Raw genomic sequence first — 14,142 nt, forward strand, 5'->3', positions numbered from 1 at the left:
AAATATGTAAGAGTTATTTAGTGAAAAATATATAATACATAAAGGTGATGCACATTTCTTTATGTTTCCATGTGAATGCCACAGGAAATGATTTCTTTTAATTTGCAGGGAAATGATATATCAAATGACATGTTTGCATGCAAATCACTTCAATGAAAATAATATACAATAGATACAGAAATTTAAGAGCTATTATGAAAATTGAATACAGTGGCCACTCGTTCACAGAAACTTTTGTGCGTGGTGAAATGATTACGTACAGTATATACAAGATGTGAAAATTATAATTAAATGCAAAGTCATTTAAAGAAATTTATTGCATACACAAACAACTAGTCATTTAGAATTCATCACATTCTGTAATTTAAAATCATAACAGATTCCCATTTGACAAGATTCAAGTAACAAAAACAAAGTTGAATCTGAAATGAAAAATACATATATACATTAAATGTCAAATATCTGTACACAACAAATAAATTAAATATATCAGTAAAAGAGGGTTGGAAAAAAAAATACAGAAGATGTGGATTCAAGTGTTTTAATTACTGTATAAAATGTAAACAGGTTAAAAAAAAAACTTTCAAACAAGTTACACATAAATTTAATTACTCTTCTAAAAAAATCAAAAAATGAGTATAAATTAAATACAGATCAAACTGCATTTCTTTCATGAGTGTTTAACAATTTTACATTTTAAATCTATGTGACATAAAAAAAAATTATATGATTTATACAATCATTTAAGCATGAGTCATCACTTATCTATCAAAAATCATGGCTATATTTCTAATATCTTTAACCCTTTGACTACAAATTTTTAACAAAATTACCCTGTTTTCTATCCAAAGGAACAAAATATGTCACAAATGAGATAAATTTAGCATCCCATAAATTTTTTTGATGGGATTTTTTTGACGGTTTTCAAGCCAAATGTCTGGAAAACATATTTCCCAGCCATAGTTAATGGTGAGATACATATGTCTCACACATGGCAATCGACTTACTATAAGCACACCTATTATTCTGGAAATCTTTATTATGTGAAATAGATTTACATTGTATTGTATGGTACAGGGTAAAAAGCATTCTTTACATAACCCAAAATTACACATTGGGCAACTCATATTTGTTCTTTTCTCCACGTTCATTTGTTAACAACTACCACAGCAGCGTCTTCATTTTCCAACTATTGGAAGATGATCCCCAACAGAGATTCTAAGTACTTTTTAAGCCAGCAGTAATTTATAAACTTTTAGTGAAACATATAAGTCAAAGGGGTAACCAACCAATATCCAAGATGAGATTTAATTTTCAATTTCAACTGTTTTTAGCCAAAATGAACCACATATTGAATTTAATTGAAGATAATCAATTCAGTACAACAGATAAATTTTTAATATATAAATGACTTTAATGCAAATATGATTGCATTACTTTCTTTAAATTAAACCATCATAAAAGACTGTTTTTAATTAATAGATTTTCTTTTTATAATTCTTATCTGTACTGAAAAAAGTAAGCTCTTATTTTTTGGAGATAAAAAATAACCATTCTTTCTTGTAAACTTCCTAAAAATATATATGCAAAAATGCACACATTACCATTTGGCTTAACAGCAGCAGATTTTTAACACAAATTTTAAGAACCTATGATTAAAGACATTGCTTACCTGCTTAGTGCCTGTGGTAAGCTGGATATAATAGGGCCATAACCCTGTGCATTATCATAGAGTTCAAACAAAGGAGCAGCCACTAATTTATAGTTTTTTGGAACTGCAAAAAGAGCTGAAATTTTCCAGACATTTATTTGAATGCTGCTACATTCAATAAAATAAAAAATAACAAAAGAATAAATACTGAAAGTCAATATATAATTATGGTTATTATATATAAAAGTAAAATTTAAAAACGGAAAAATAACAACAAATAAAATTCAACAAAAACAATACATTACAGGGCGAAAATAACAGTCTTATATACTAATCATACATTTATCAAATCAAGGTATAAGATAGGGCTCTGGAGTCTGTAGAAAAAATGAATAACTCCTTCATATATATGTAAACATACACACATGGGTTACAGCTTATTTTTTTAATATAAAAGTGTAGTAGATGCTACAGAAAAAAAAAAAAAAATTCATGGGATAGAAATTATTTATATTAATTAGCATTTATTATGAAATGGAAAAACTAGCATTAGTAATTTCTAAGAAACAGTATAGCTTCGGCAAGATCTATGTTAGAGGCCCATAGACCCGATTTGATAAACTTCAGAGCTGAGAAGCTCTTCTTTTAACTTTTCTTAACTTTCTTTTGTTATGGATATCATCAAATATGTACCTCCCCATCGCATTGCTTGATCAATAATTGCTCCTTTTCCTGATAGCTTCCTAAAAATGGCATCAATTGTTGCTGCTATTGCTGCTTACCTTAAATTTACCAATGAGATTTGTAATTATTGGGTTGGCAACTAAGTAATTGCAGATTTTTTTTAGAAAATCAAAGACAATTTTTTCATGGAACTAAATAACTTTATTCTGTATTGTCCATTTTGAACATTGACCTTTTGCCATCTTTCAGGCAGCATCATAATCCCACGTTCATAAAACTTCTGGTTTTTATTAGCAAAAAACTGAATCAGGTACAACTTGACATTATCATCATTATTGAAATTTTTACCATTCAAGGCGTTTTGTAAAGATCGAAACAAAAAGTAATCAAATGGTGCAAGGTCAGGACTATATGGTGGATGTGGCAAAACATCCCAACCAAGCTCCAATAATTTTTGCGGAGTGACCAAAGATGTGTGTGGCCTTGCTTTGTCATGATGGAATACACCTTTTTTATTTGTCAATTCGGGCCGCTTTTCTTCAACTGCATTGTTTAATTTCGTTAGTTGTTCAATGTAGACATCAGAATTGATCGTTCGGTTAGGTGGAAAGAGTTCAAAGTAGACAATTCCTTCATAATCCCACCAAACTGATAACAAAACCTTCTTTTGATGAATATCAGCTTTTGATGTTGTTTGAGTTGGTTCACCTGGCCTGCTCCACGATCTTTTCCGCTTGATACTGTTGTAAACAACCCATTTTTCATCGCCAGTTATCAGTCGTTTTAAAAATGGATCATTTTCATTACGTTTCTTTAGCAAATCGCAGCTGTTAATGCGTTGCGTTAAATGCGTTTCTTTCAGTTCGTGAGGAACCCATGTATCGAGTTTTTGAACATAGCCAAGTTGTTTTAAGTGATTTTCAATGCATGTATGTGATACATGGAGCTTCTCTGCAATCTCAAGTGTTGTACTGTGATGATCCGAATCAATTATTGCTTTGATTAGGTCGTCATCAACTTCAACTGGACAACCAGAGCATTTTTATCTTTGAGTGAAAAACCACCAGAACGAAATTTGGCAAACCAATTTTGACACTGCCTTTCTTTTAAGGCTTCGTCACCATAAACAGCACATAACTTTTTATGAGCTTGCGATGCGTTTTTCCCTTTGCAGAAATAAAAAAGCAAAATATGACGAAAATGTTCCTTTTGATTTTCCATTTTTCAACGAACGCCAAACGAAAACTATGCAACCGATCAAAAGAACTTTTTTTACTGATTGACAGCTGAATTGCCAACTATCAAATAACAAAATGTGTTTTACATTCGTACTACGTCTGCAACCCTAAAAATTCAACTGAAGCCGTCTATGAGTGAAATCCGCAATTACTTAGTTGCCAACCCAATACATGAAGTAACTAAATGAATCAGTTTAATCAATAACTGCAAATATCACATCCATCCTCTTTCCTTATAATTATTGATTAATGTCAATAAAATAGAAGATAACTATTTATTAATGTATATAGACCACAAATGAAACTAATAACTCAGTTTGTCATTAATTTTTTTTTTCAATTCACTTTAATTTCATTTCGAATGAAGCTGTCCAACAAAACCTGGAGTCGGAGTTGACGTGTTTTTAGCGACTTCAGCTCCGACTCCTTTTACCCAAAAATCTGCCTAACTGCGACTCCACAGCCCTGGTATAAGACTAGTCTTTATCTACTGGAAATCACACAAAAATTTGCAAATTTTATTTTTGTGAATAAAATTATCAGAGAACAAAAGCAGTTTTTCTTTAAATGCTAGATATATTAAACAACACAAACCAGGTAATTTCCAAATCCAGTAACAAATCCAGTAAATCCAGTAACAAATCCAGTAAACAAAATTGAAAGAGAAATGCGGCAATGTAAAATTTTAAATTAAACAAAAAAGCAACTTTACTTTGGCAAAGATTTTGAATAATCATGGACAATCAGACAACAAACTTTTTCAGGAGCAAAAGAAAAAATTGCTAAATGTTCTTGCACCTGAAGAAAAAAGACCTACGAATCGCCCTTGAAATAAATAGAGTTTCATTCAAAATTTACACTAAACTGAGGCTAAACTGCTTAGTTGTAAGCTCAGTACCCTTTATTATAAATAAGTTACATAGTGTTACGAATTTGGTATTTAAAAAGCTAATGTTAGTTCAATTATAAATTAAATGGTTTTATTTCTCGCGCAGTGCAGCGCGTGACGAATATTAAAAGAAAGCTAAGCCAGAAAATTGAAAATACAAGAGCGCGTGCATTAAATAAATAAATATCTCTTTTTGATTTCGAGAAAGTACTGGAAAATTCGAGCGTGTGATTTTAAAATGTTATAAAAGGAGGAAAACATCTCAGTTTGTAGTAGTTGCTTAGTTTAAGACACAATAACACGCCGAATAAATACTAATTCAGAAGTCAAACAACAAAAATCAGCGTTATACCTACAAAATTTTCAAAGGACTAGTTTCGATGGTTTTACCGAACCATCATCTTCAGCTGCAAAACCGCAAATGAACAAGATAGGCCTATCTTGTTGCTTAGTTTGTTGTTGTTTAGAAAACTACTGTTGTTGATTGTAGCGAACGGATTAGCGTTCTTTAGCTGTTTTGAATTACGTTCTATTGGACATTTGAGTAGTTAAAAGAAAACTACTGTGAGATATTGTAATACTGCGTGATAATTTGAGAAAATTTAAGCATTTTTGTTGTGATAATAATAAATTTTTGTTCATTTTTTCATCGCACTTGTGCATTCATTTCATAACGAACCCGTACGCACGCAACAATATATTGCATTTTAAGTGAAACAATTCGAAAAAAAAATTAAGACTATTGTTTAAGTATTATCTGATCAAAGGTAATTACCAAAATGCCTAAAAATTCCTACCCTAAATTCACATTAAAACAACAATTTGTTAACTTTGTACTCATTTATAACTTTATAAAAAGATAAATTCATACAAATAATAAGCTGAATGCAAAGGCTATTTTTTACACTTCTTCTATTTTTTAATACAGTTGGTATTTCATTTTTCATTTAATTATACAAGCAAATAATTTAAAACTAAAAAATATTCAGAGGAAAATTCAAAAATATCTTCAATAAATATTATTAATGAAGAATGCAGTTATTTTATAATAAAATACTTTACAAATGTTTTGGAATGAAATATATAAAAGGGATGTTATTTTTGCACAAACAATCAAGATAATCACAATGTTGCTGTGCATCAGATGTAAGAATAGTACAATTGCTCAAAAATTATTCAAAATCTCTCTCTACGATTAGAAATTCAATATATTTCATCCTTCTAAATTAATAAAAGTTGAGATGTACAGGGCCTGCTTACAACAAAATAGAGCGAGAACTCTTTTGATATCCTAGTACCCAGTTATTGGCCTTCGAATCTTTTCAAACCTTATTTTTTTCAGCAGCTAATAAGAAAAACCACAACTAGCTAGCTTCCAGAGTAACAAGGCCCCATCTTAAAAAAAAGGTAGTTTATTTACTGCTGAACAATACAGAAACTACCATCATTAGGTTGGTTTGAAAAAATATTTTCAAACCAACTATTTTATGTGAGTCTCAACTATGCTGCTGCTCAAGTTCTCTAGCAAACACTTTTATTTTTTAATGCCATTTATAACTTAGTTTCTCAGTTCCTAATGATTCATTCATCCATTACTTACAATATGTTCTTTGGTTTGAATATTGATTTAATTTCTATAACGAAGTGAACTTATTAGGATGATACAAAATTGTTTATGAAAATTACAAAAATAAACAGAAGAATGCATGGATGACAGATAGTGATAACAGATAATGTTATAAAGCCTTGGAGTTAACTGTTTATAATGCAAAATATAAGAAGCATTGTTAAATCATCCGTTAAAGGTAAACTACTCAATCTTAAAATACGCTAATGTTTGTTAAAGGAAAACTACTCAATCTTAAAATACGCTAATGTTTGTTAAAGGTAAACTACTCAATTTTAAAATATGCTAATGTTTGTGAAGAAATTTATTCCACATGTTACTGATAATGGTAAAAATAAATGATCAAATTTAAAAGAAGAAAAAAAAAAAGGAATGTTGGAAATCAGTATTTTTGTGTGTTCGGCATGCTGAGAGATGAGAGCCTGTACAGATTGTGGCATTGAATCATACAAGTTCTGAATGTAATCCTGGAATAGGGCATTCTAAATTACTTTCACTTGACACCAAAGTGAATCTTAGTGTGTGCCCCACCAGCTGTACGAGTGAGTCACAGACTGATGAAGTCCCAGATATATTCAATGAGTGACATATCCGTGGAATAAGCAGGCCATGGAAGAAGTGAAACCTGTTGTGTCCTAAACTGCTTGCGCAGTCTGAGAAGCATGTGCACAGGCATAATCCTGTTGAAATACAGTGCCCAGAATGCCTTGAAAAATGGTGAGAACCTCTTCTCTACAACTTCCCTCATGTAGTAATCACTGCTGAGGTTGCTCAGAATCTGCACTAGACAATTATACCCAATAGCTTCCTACATCATGAGGTCAGGTATTTGTGCAGTACGACACTAGATAATATAATGTGGAAGTAGACGTTCCCCTCTGTAATGTCTGACACATACTGTTCCATCACTATTCTCCAGATTGTAGTGAGATTCATCGGAGAAAACCACTTGTTTCCACAGGGCACGCCACACACTGTGTTGCTGTGCCCGTTGAAGTCGGAAGCATCTATGATTCAGCAACAGGGGAACAATGCATAAAGGAATCCTTGCACGCAGTTCATGCTGCAGCAGATGGCAACAAGCCATGGAGCTCAACACCTGTAGCCATATTGACCACTAATTAAACATTCAGCATAGACAGAGGGAGATAAACAGATTTCAAAGCAACTTTACAGTCCTTTATATACATGAAACAAGCAGCCTGTTCTCATTGCATGCATGCGCAGTGGCTTTGTAATTCTAACCATTTGCCTGTCTTACCTCAATTTACATTTCCTGCAAATTTGGTTTAATTTTCATAATTCCTTCCAACGTGTTTTGGTTTTTACAAACATTAGTGTATCTCAAGCTATTAAACTTGTTTTCATATTGATCCTTGCTGAAACACAAAAGTAAAATAAATAAAAACAAACAGCACTGGTGCTCTTTTACTGACTTCATACCTTTCATCCTAGCCCTGACTTTATTAGATTTTTATTAAATTGACTTTATTAGATTATTTAGATTTTTATAAAAGCATACCAAAAACACATTTCAGTTATGGCTTTGAATGTTTAATTGAAAAGCAATTTTTGAGGTGATCCATTTCGAGTAATTTCGCTTTATTACTGCCTTCTTGATTAGATCGTAATCTGCTGCATGTTAAAAATTTAAAAATATATATAAATAAATAAAAAAGATAGAAAACTCTGACAAGAAAAAATATTTTCAAACCAACTATTTTATGTGAGTCTCAACTATGCTGCTGCTCAAGTTCTCTAGCAAACACTTTTATTTTTTAATGTCATTTATAACTTAGTTTCTCAGTTCCTAATGATTCATTCATCCATTACTTACAATGTGTTCTTTGGTTTGAATATTGATTTAATTTCTATAACGAAGTGAACTTATTCTCCAGCTTAAACTGATGAAAAATGCTGGCAAATTCTTAAGAGTATTGTTGTGTGTGTACAGGTTCGTAATAAATTGAAGGCAAAAGTCCAATGAAAAGGGAATAAAATTTATTTTTATCACAAATAAAAAAATACTTAAATTTCCTCAGATATTTGTACAATACTGCAATATCTCACAGTAGTTGTCTTTTAAACTACCAAAACGTTGAACAGATCTAATTTAAAATAGAGAAAGCTAATCCTATTTCACCGCGAATTCGCTACAGTAAACAACAACAGTTTTCTAAACAATACTGTACTGAGATGTTTTGATCCCACTTTTATAAGCTTTTTAAATGTGCACATGAATATTCTGGTATTTTCTCAATTTTTTCCACAAAAAGCAAAAGTGTACAATTATGAGATATTTATTTATTAAATGGACGTGCTCCTCCATTTTTATTTTTTTGGCATAGCTTGCTTCCTCTTCAAATAAGTCTTGTGTTGTATTTTTCTATTAACTAGTTGCCTGTACAACAAGCCGCCTATAATAGTTACATATAACAATTTTAATGTTCCAGTAGCATAATTTCATGGGTCCAACTAATAATTACAAAGATGAAGAACTCCACGTTATTAGTTTTAAATTCCTTAGTTTGTTAATCATTAGAAGATGGACTAAATTTACGAGAAAAATTAGAAATTTTATGCTTTGTTGAACAGCAACACGCAAGTGTTTAAAACAAAAATATTTTATTTCTAACATATCTTTTTTAAATCCCTGAGTTTCTGATTATATTTGAAACATAAATATCTTGTGCTTTGCTGAGTGGCAACACACTGCTTTAAAACCACTGATTTTGTTAATCAAGGCATATAGTTGCTAATTTTGTTAATCAAAATATCATCAAGTTCATACAAAGCATAAAAGTAAATTTTAAAAAATTTCAAAATTCTTCCTTCAAAGTGCATATGTTCAGGTGAAAGACCATGTGTCCAAAACTTGGTGGTTCTAGATGTCACCATTTTACCACAATGCAATGAACATACATGCATACAGATTCTTCATTATTTAATCATCAGATTATAATAATATTGGCTATTTATTCTTCTTCCTAGAATTTTCTCTAACTGTCTTTGTATTAACTATGATTTTGCATTGATCATGCATGCCATCCATAGTATTACCCAGTTAATAAGAGGTCTACTGTACTAAGAAACTTTAGAAATAATAGATCAGTAATAAGATCCATTATGCTGCATCAAGTCTGGAGGGTCATTTGGGGATGACAAATTTAGATTCAGTGTTAATTAAAATGAAATGGCTATTACTATTTAGATAGGTAAAAATACTTTTATTTAACTGAATACACAGTAACTTTTTAGTCACTCCAATATGTAATAACATATCAAAAGAGTTTTGTCAGTCTTGCTGCTGACATATATTGCAATATTAACAAATTCATTCTTTCAATTTAAAAAAAAACACTTCATTTTTCAATGTATTCTTTAATTAATCTTAAAACCTTTAATAATATCGTTCTACAGTGTAGTTTCATACCCTCTTGTTAAAAATAAAATTTTCCACGGGTTGGATAAATAAGCTTAAAATGATACTTAGCAACTCTGCAATACTGTAGCAAAAATATAATACAAAATAGGAGGGAGGGCAGATATACAGTGCTGCTTACAGAAACAAGAAAATAAAAACATTTAAAATGCTTTTTAATCTTACCTTTTTCCGGCAGTTGTACCAAATATAATTTTTTGTGTTCTTTTGGCTTAGTGATGTGAGGGGGCACATAAGGATACTAAGGGGGGGAAAATATAATTCTAAGTGACAAAGAAATCATATAAAAACAAGCAACAAAATTTAACATCTAAATACATTTGTGCTCATATATATACACGTAAGATAAAAAATATGAAAGCAAACTTCTAAATTTAATCCACTATAACCTCTTTTATTTTTTATTTCATTTGGGAACTTCATCTATCTGTCCTAAAAATAGTGTAGGTCTAAACTGCGTCATTCAAATTAATCATGCGATCTTTAAGTAACCCTTAGTGCAGATGTCTCTTGACCAATCACCAAATTGTAAACCAAAACTAAAAAACTGAAACTTTTGACTCCCTCCCTTTTTTCTATGAACTTATGCATCACTTTTCCTTGTGCTTTCTTTCCTCTTGGCCAGACGTTTTTCTGCAATCGTGTGTGCTGCTACTTTCGCTTTTATGGCAATAATATCAAAATTGTAAATGTTCTTTAATATGCACGAGTAGAGTGCCAAGTGAATTGCAGCCACAAAATGAGAATTTAAATAAAAAAGGAATTTAATCCGGCTCGACTGTTTTTTCTTCAAAATGAATGGAAGCTCTAAGCATCAAGTATCTACACAATTATATTTCTACGCATCTATGTCTCAGCACTCGTATTTCAGTGCTTCCAAAATTTGTACTATCATTACAATAAAATGGTGTAGCCGGTTTTCAACCGTAGGCATGGAACTTCCACTGCAGTTTATGACAATTAATCTCGCATCGTTTAACTAATGGATAAAATAAAAAAAGAAAATATTCATCTGAATTCCCAATCAGGCCAAGGCACTGTAACATCGAAATATGGTGTGTGAAATATGAAAGTGATTTAATAGCATCATCAAAAGTGGTATTGAAGTGTAATTAGTTTCTTTGGTTTTAAATTTATTCTTCAAAGTTGTTTCCATCCGCAAAATTAAGTGCCGATATTCCAAAAATGTGTTTTGATGTTGCGTGATAATAACGTTTTTTGAGTTTTTCTTCAACTGCATCATTATAAATAACTTGCTCCTCAATACTGGAAGTGTGATGTTTTCTTACAAAATGATTTTAATTTGACGAATATAAAAAAATGTGGCACTGCTTAGAATACTTATCCATTTTGATATTTTGCAAAAGCAAAATATCAAAATGGATAAGTATTCTAAGATTTTATTCAGGGAAGATTTTTAAATTTTATAGTTATTAGTAAGTATAAGTATAGTTTTATGCGAAACATTTTGAATTAATGTTAAGAATTTTGGAATTATTTTGTAAATAAGATTATTATTGTTTAAAATTTTGAGTTTTATAATTATTTTGAGAATGTCTATATGAAATATAAATGAAATAATTATTAAATGGGAGAATATCAAATACTGTTAAAATATGTAAATACCAAAGATTTAAGAAAATTGAATTATAGTAATAAAATTTATATCAGAATTTAATTAAGAGTAAAATACATTAAATTTGTTTGGAATTAGGATAAGCGAATGTTATAATTATCAATAACTGTATGTTAAATATGAACTACAATGAGGGAGTACTGGTTCAGAAACAGAGGCCTGTTTTACCTCTGCATAATTGTTCCTTTTACCCTCCTCGTATAATAGAAACTTTGAAGGCTCCCACTTTATTTAATTTTTTATATAGAATTTTTACGTTTTCATGTAATGAAGTGAGATTTTTTTTAATATAATGGAATGTTGTAACGCAATTCACTAACCACTCATGAAAATTTAAAACGTGAGTCTATTTAAAGTGGATCTGCCCAAATAGCTGGATGTATGTACTAGTAGCCCAAATAGCTACTAGGAGAAAGCTGTGGGGTCTTCTAGGTTGTGTAAAATACGAAAATTGTAAAATGTAGTAATTACAAGTAAAAACCATAACTTCAATCATGCTTTTCAAATGATAAGTATTACTTATAAATGTGAAAATTAGTATTGTCATACCTGCCAACCTCTAAAGATAAAAATTCAGAAGTTTTCTCCCCCAAATTCAGAAGATTTTTCCAAAATTCAGAAGAACACGAAGAATTAATATCATGCTTTGATATTAAAAAAATAACAATTTATACAAATAGAAAAAAGAAAATTGTACTTACATTAGTAAATCTCAATTAAGTAGTAACTAAAAAATTTATTAGGAAACATAAAACAAGAACTTAATGTTACACAAAAAAAAATTATTGCAATGAATTTAGAGTGCATTTTTTGGCTTTAGCCAATAATTCTTTTGAAAATTTCCTGTCATAACAATTAGTTTCCTCATAACATTTAGCAATTAAAATGCTTTCTAGAGTTTTTGGTGAAATGGAAGAACGAAACATAGTTTTATTTTTCTTCACAACACTGAAGACACTCTCGCACTCAGCATTACTGTGTGGAATTATGAGAATAGCACATAAAACTCTTGCTAGGCTATCATATTTTAGTGTTCCATCAGCTCTTTTTATTCTTTTTAAGGTAACAACGAGGACATCAAGTCTATCTTCTCCCAGAACTGGCAAAGTCTTCAAACTGTGCAGCATAAAATTGGTTCTGTAGTTCATCTAAAGTATCATTATGGCATTCATTTTCTTTAACTGTTAACAAAAATGGAAATTCATCAATAAAAAAACGAATCTTTTCAAAAGATGAATTTTCAATTTGTTTCAAATTTGCCAGTTCTGCATTTAAAAGAACTTCATTTTGCAAAGGAAACTTCCTTACAATGTAATCACAGACTGAGGAAAAGTACTTTCTAACACATTGAAAAAATTCTTTTTTCTCATGATCTTTCAAAGAATTTACAAGTTCCCTGGTTTGATTTCCAATTATAAGATCATTGTCATCCTTTTGATTTGCCAAACTATTATAGGCAACACGAATCAACACATTGTTTTTCACAACGGACGGTTTTACAAACTTAGTATAAAGTTCTTTCAAAAGATCATTAAGAATTTGGATAAGCAGGGGAGATTTTGGCGAAGCTGATTGTAGAAGGGTATTTACACTTTCAAAAATCTTAATGGTACTTAACACAAAACTACAATATACTTTGTTCAAATCCGAAGAAAGAAGATAGAAAATTCTTTCCTCACGGCTAATAGAAGACTGTTTCTTCTTCCCTTCAACTTCTTTAACAAAGTTGACCTTTGAGGAGTCTTCTAAGCATTTTCTTTTTAAAGGGTTTGATTCTGTGTGTTGGCTTTTCCCTTTTAAAGCATTTTGATTAGAAGCAAAGTTGGTTTTCGGAATCTTATATGCCGACAAATTTGATGGGATCTGTGGTTTCGTTTTGGTCTCTTCGTGGAAATATTTTAGCAATGCATCCCACTGTTCAATAAACCTTCCTAGCGCTCTGCCTAAGTGCATACATGTCTAGTGCATACATGTTTCAGAATTTTTCTCGTTTCACCAGAGCACAGTTCTTGGAAATTCTTTAGGTTTTCTTTCCTTTTTACACTTTTTTCCAGATAGAAAAACACATCAATCAGAAGCTGGTCAATATTTAATGGTAAAGCAGCTGCAGCTTTTTCTGCTGCCAAATTAATTAAGTGGCATGGGCATCCAATAACAATGAATTCATTTTGTTCTTTTTTGAGGAAAGAGGCTACACCCTTTTTGTCACCCACCATGACATGAGCATTATCTGCACCAAATGAAATGCAGTTTGATATTGGGATGTTAAGTTGTTTCAACTCATTAATTACCAAGGAGGCAATATTTTCCCCCGTAGCGTCTCCATTTAACAATGGAAGACGCAAAAGATGAGTTTTCATTTCATTAGAAACATCACAGAAATATGCGACAACGATGGGGTAAAGCTTCCAATCGCTGTCGTTGCTGCCATCGATTGACACCGAAAATGCTGAATTCTGGAGTGCAGCTATCGTTTTACTTTGTGCATCGCAAGCAATTTCGTTCACAATAGAAGATGTTTTCGTGCGAGCACAAGCATATTTCTGAGCAATCTTGGAGTCGGGAAACATCCGTCTGAAAAGTTGACTGGCGTGATCGGCAGCGCTTAGCGGCACGTTGTGTTCGATGAGGAATGCAATAAACAAACACTCTGCCAAAATGACATCGGCATCCGAATAAATAATAATGATAAAGCGAGAGCACCTGTAATTTACTGTGACTCTAAAGCTGCCCTTAAGGCAATACTGCAAGGATATTCAAGACTTACCCAGAATGTACACCAACACCTAGAAACAATCAACCAGATGGGAAAGACATGCACTATGCAATGGGATACCTACACATGTTGGAATCAATGGAAACGAGGCAGCCGATGAACTAGCAAAGGCAAGAAATCTCAAGAACTCAATCCCTGTCACTCCTGAAGATGCTAATGCCATTGCCAGATATAGACTCAAAGAGAAATCTATTAAGAA

At 31.3% G+C, this 14,142-nt stretch overlaps 1 protein-coding gene across 1 annotated transcript in view; it reads right to left on the bottom strand.

Annotated features, from left to right (window-relative positions):
• Positions 1-298: 298 nt before the first annotated feature.
• Cpsf5 (cleavage and polyadenylation specificity factor subunit 5) overlaps positions 299-14,142 on the bottom strand; it is a 43,097-nt gene continuing 29,253 nt past the window's right edge. Inside the window, exons 5-7 of the mRNA XM_035376960.2 lie at positions 9,697-9,772; positions 1,673-1,787; positions 299-422 (exon numbers count right to left, since the gene is read on the bottom strand). Of these exons, the coding sequence (XP_035232851.1) occupies positions 398-422; positions 1,673-1,787; positions 9,697-9,772 (216 nt within the window). The 3' untranslated portion in view covers positions 299-397. The remainder of the gene's footprint in view (positions 423-1,672; positions 1,788-9,696; positions 9,773-14,142) is intronic.

Source organism: Stegodyphus dumicola, chromosome 12 (genome assembly GCF_044657685.1).
Source record: "Stegodyphus dumicola isolate Sdum_Otavi_A_Nest chromosome 12, ASM4465768v1".
In the NCBI taxonomy this organism is placed as follows: Eukaryota; Metazoa; Arthropoda; class Arachnida; order Araneae; family Eresidae; genus Stegodyphus; species Stegodyphus dumicola.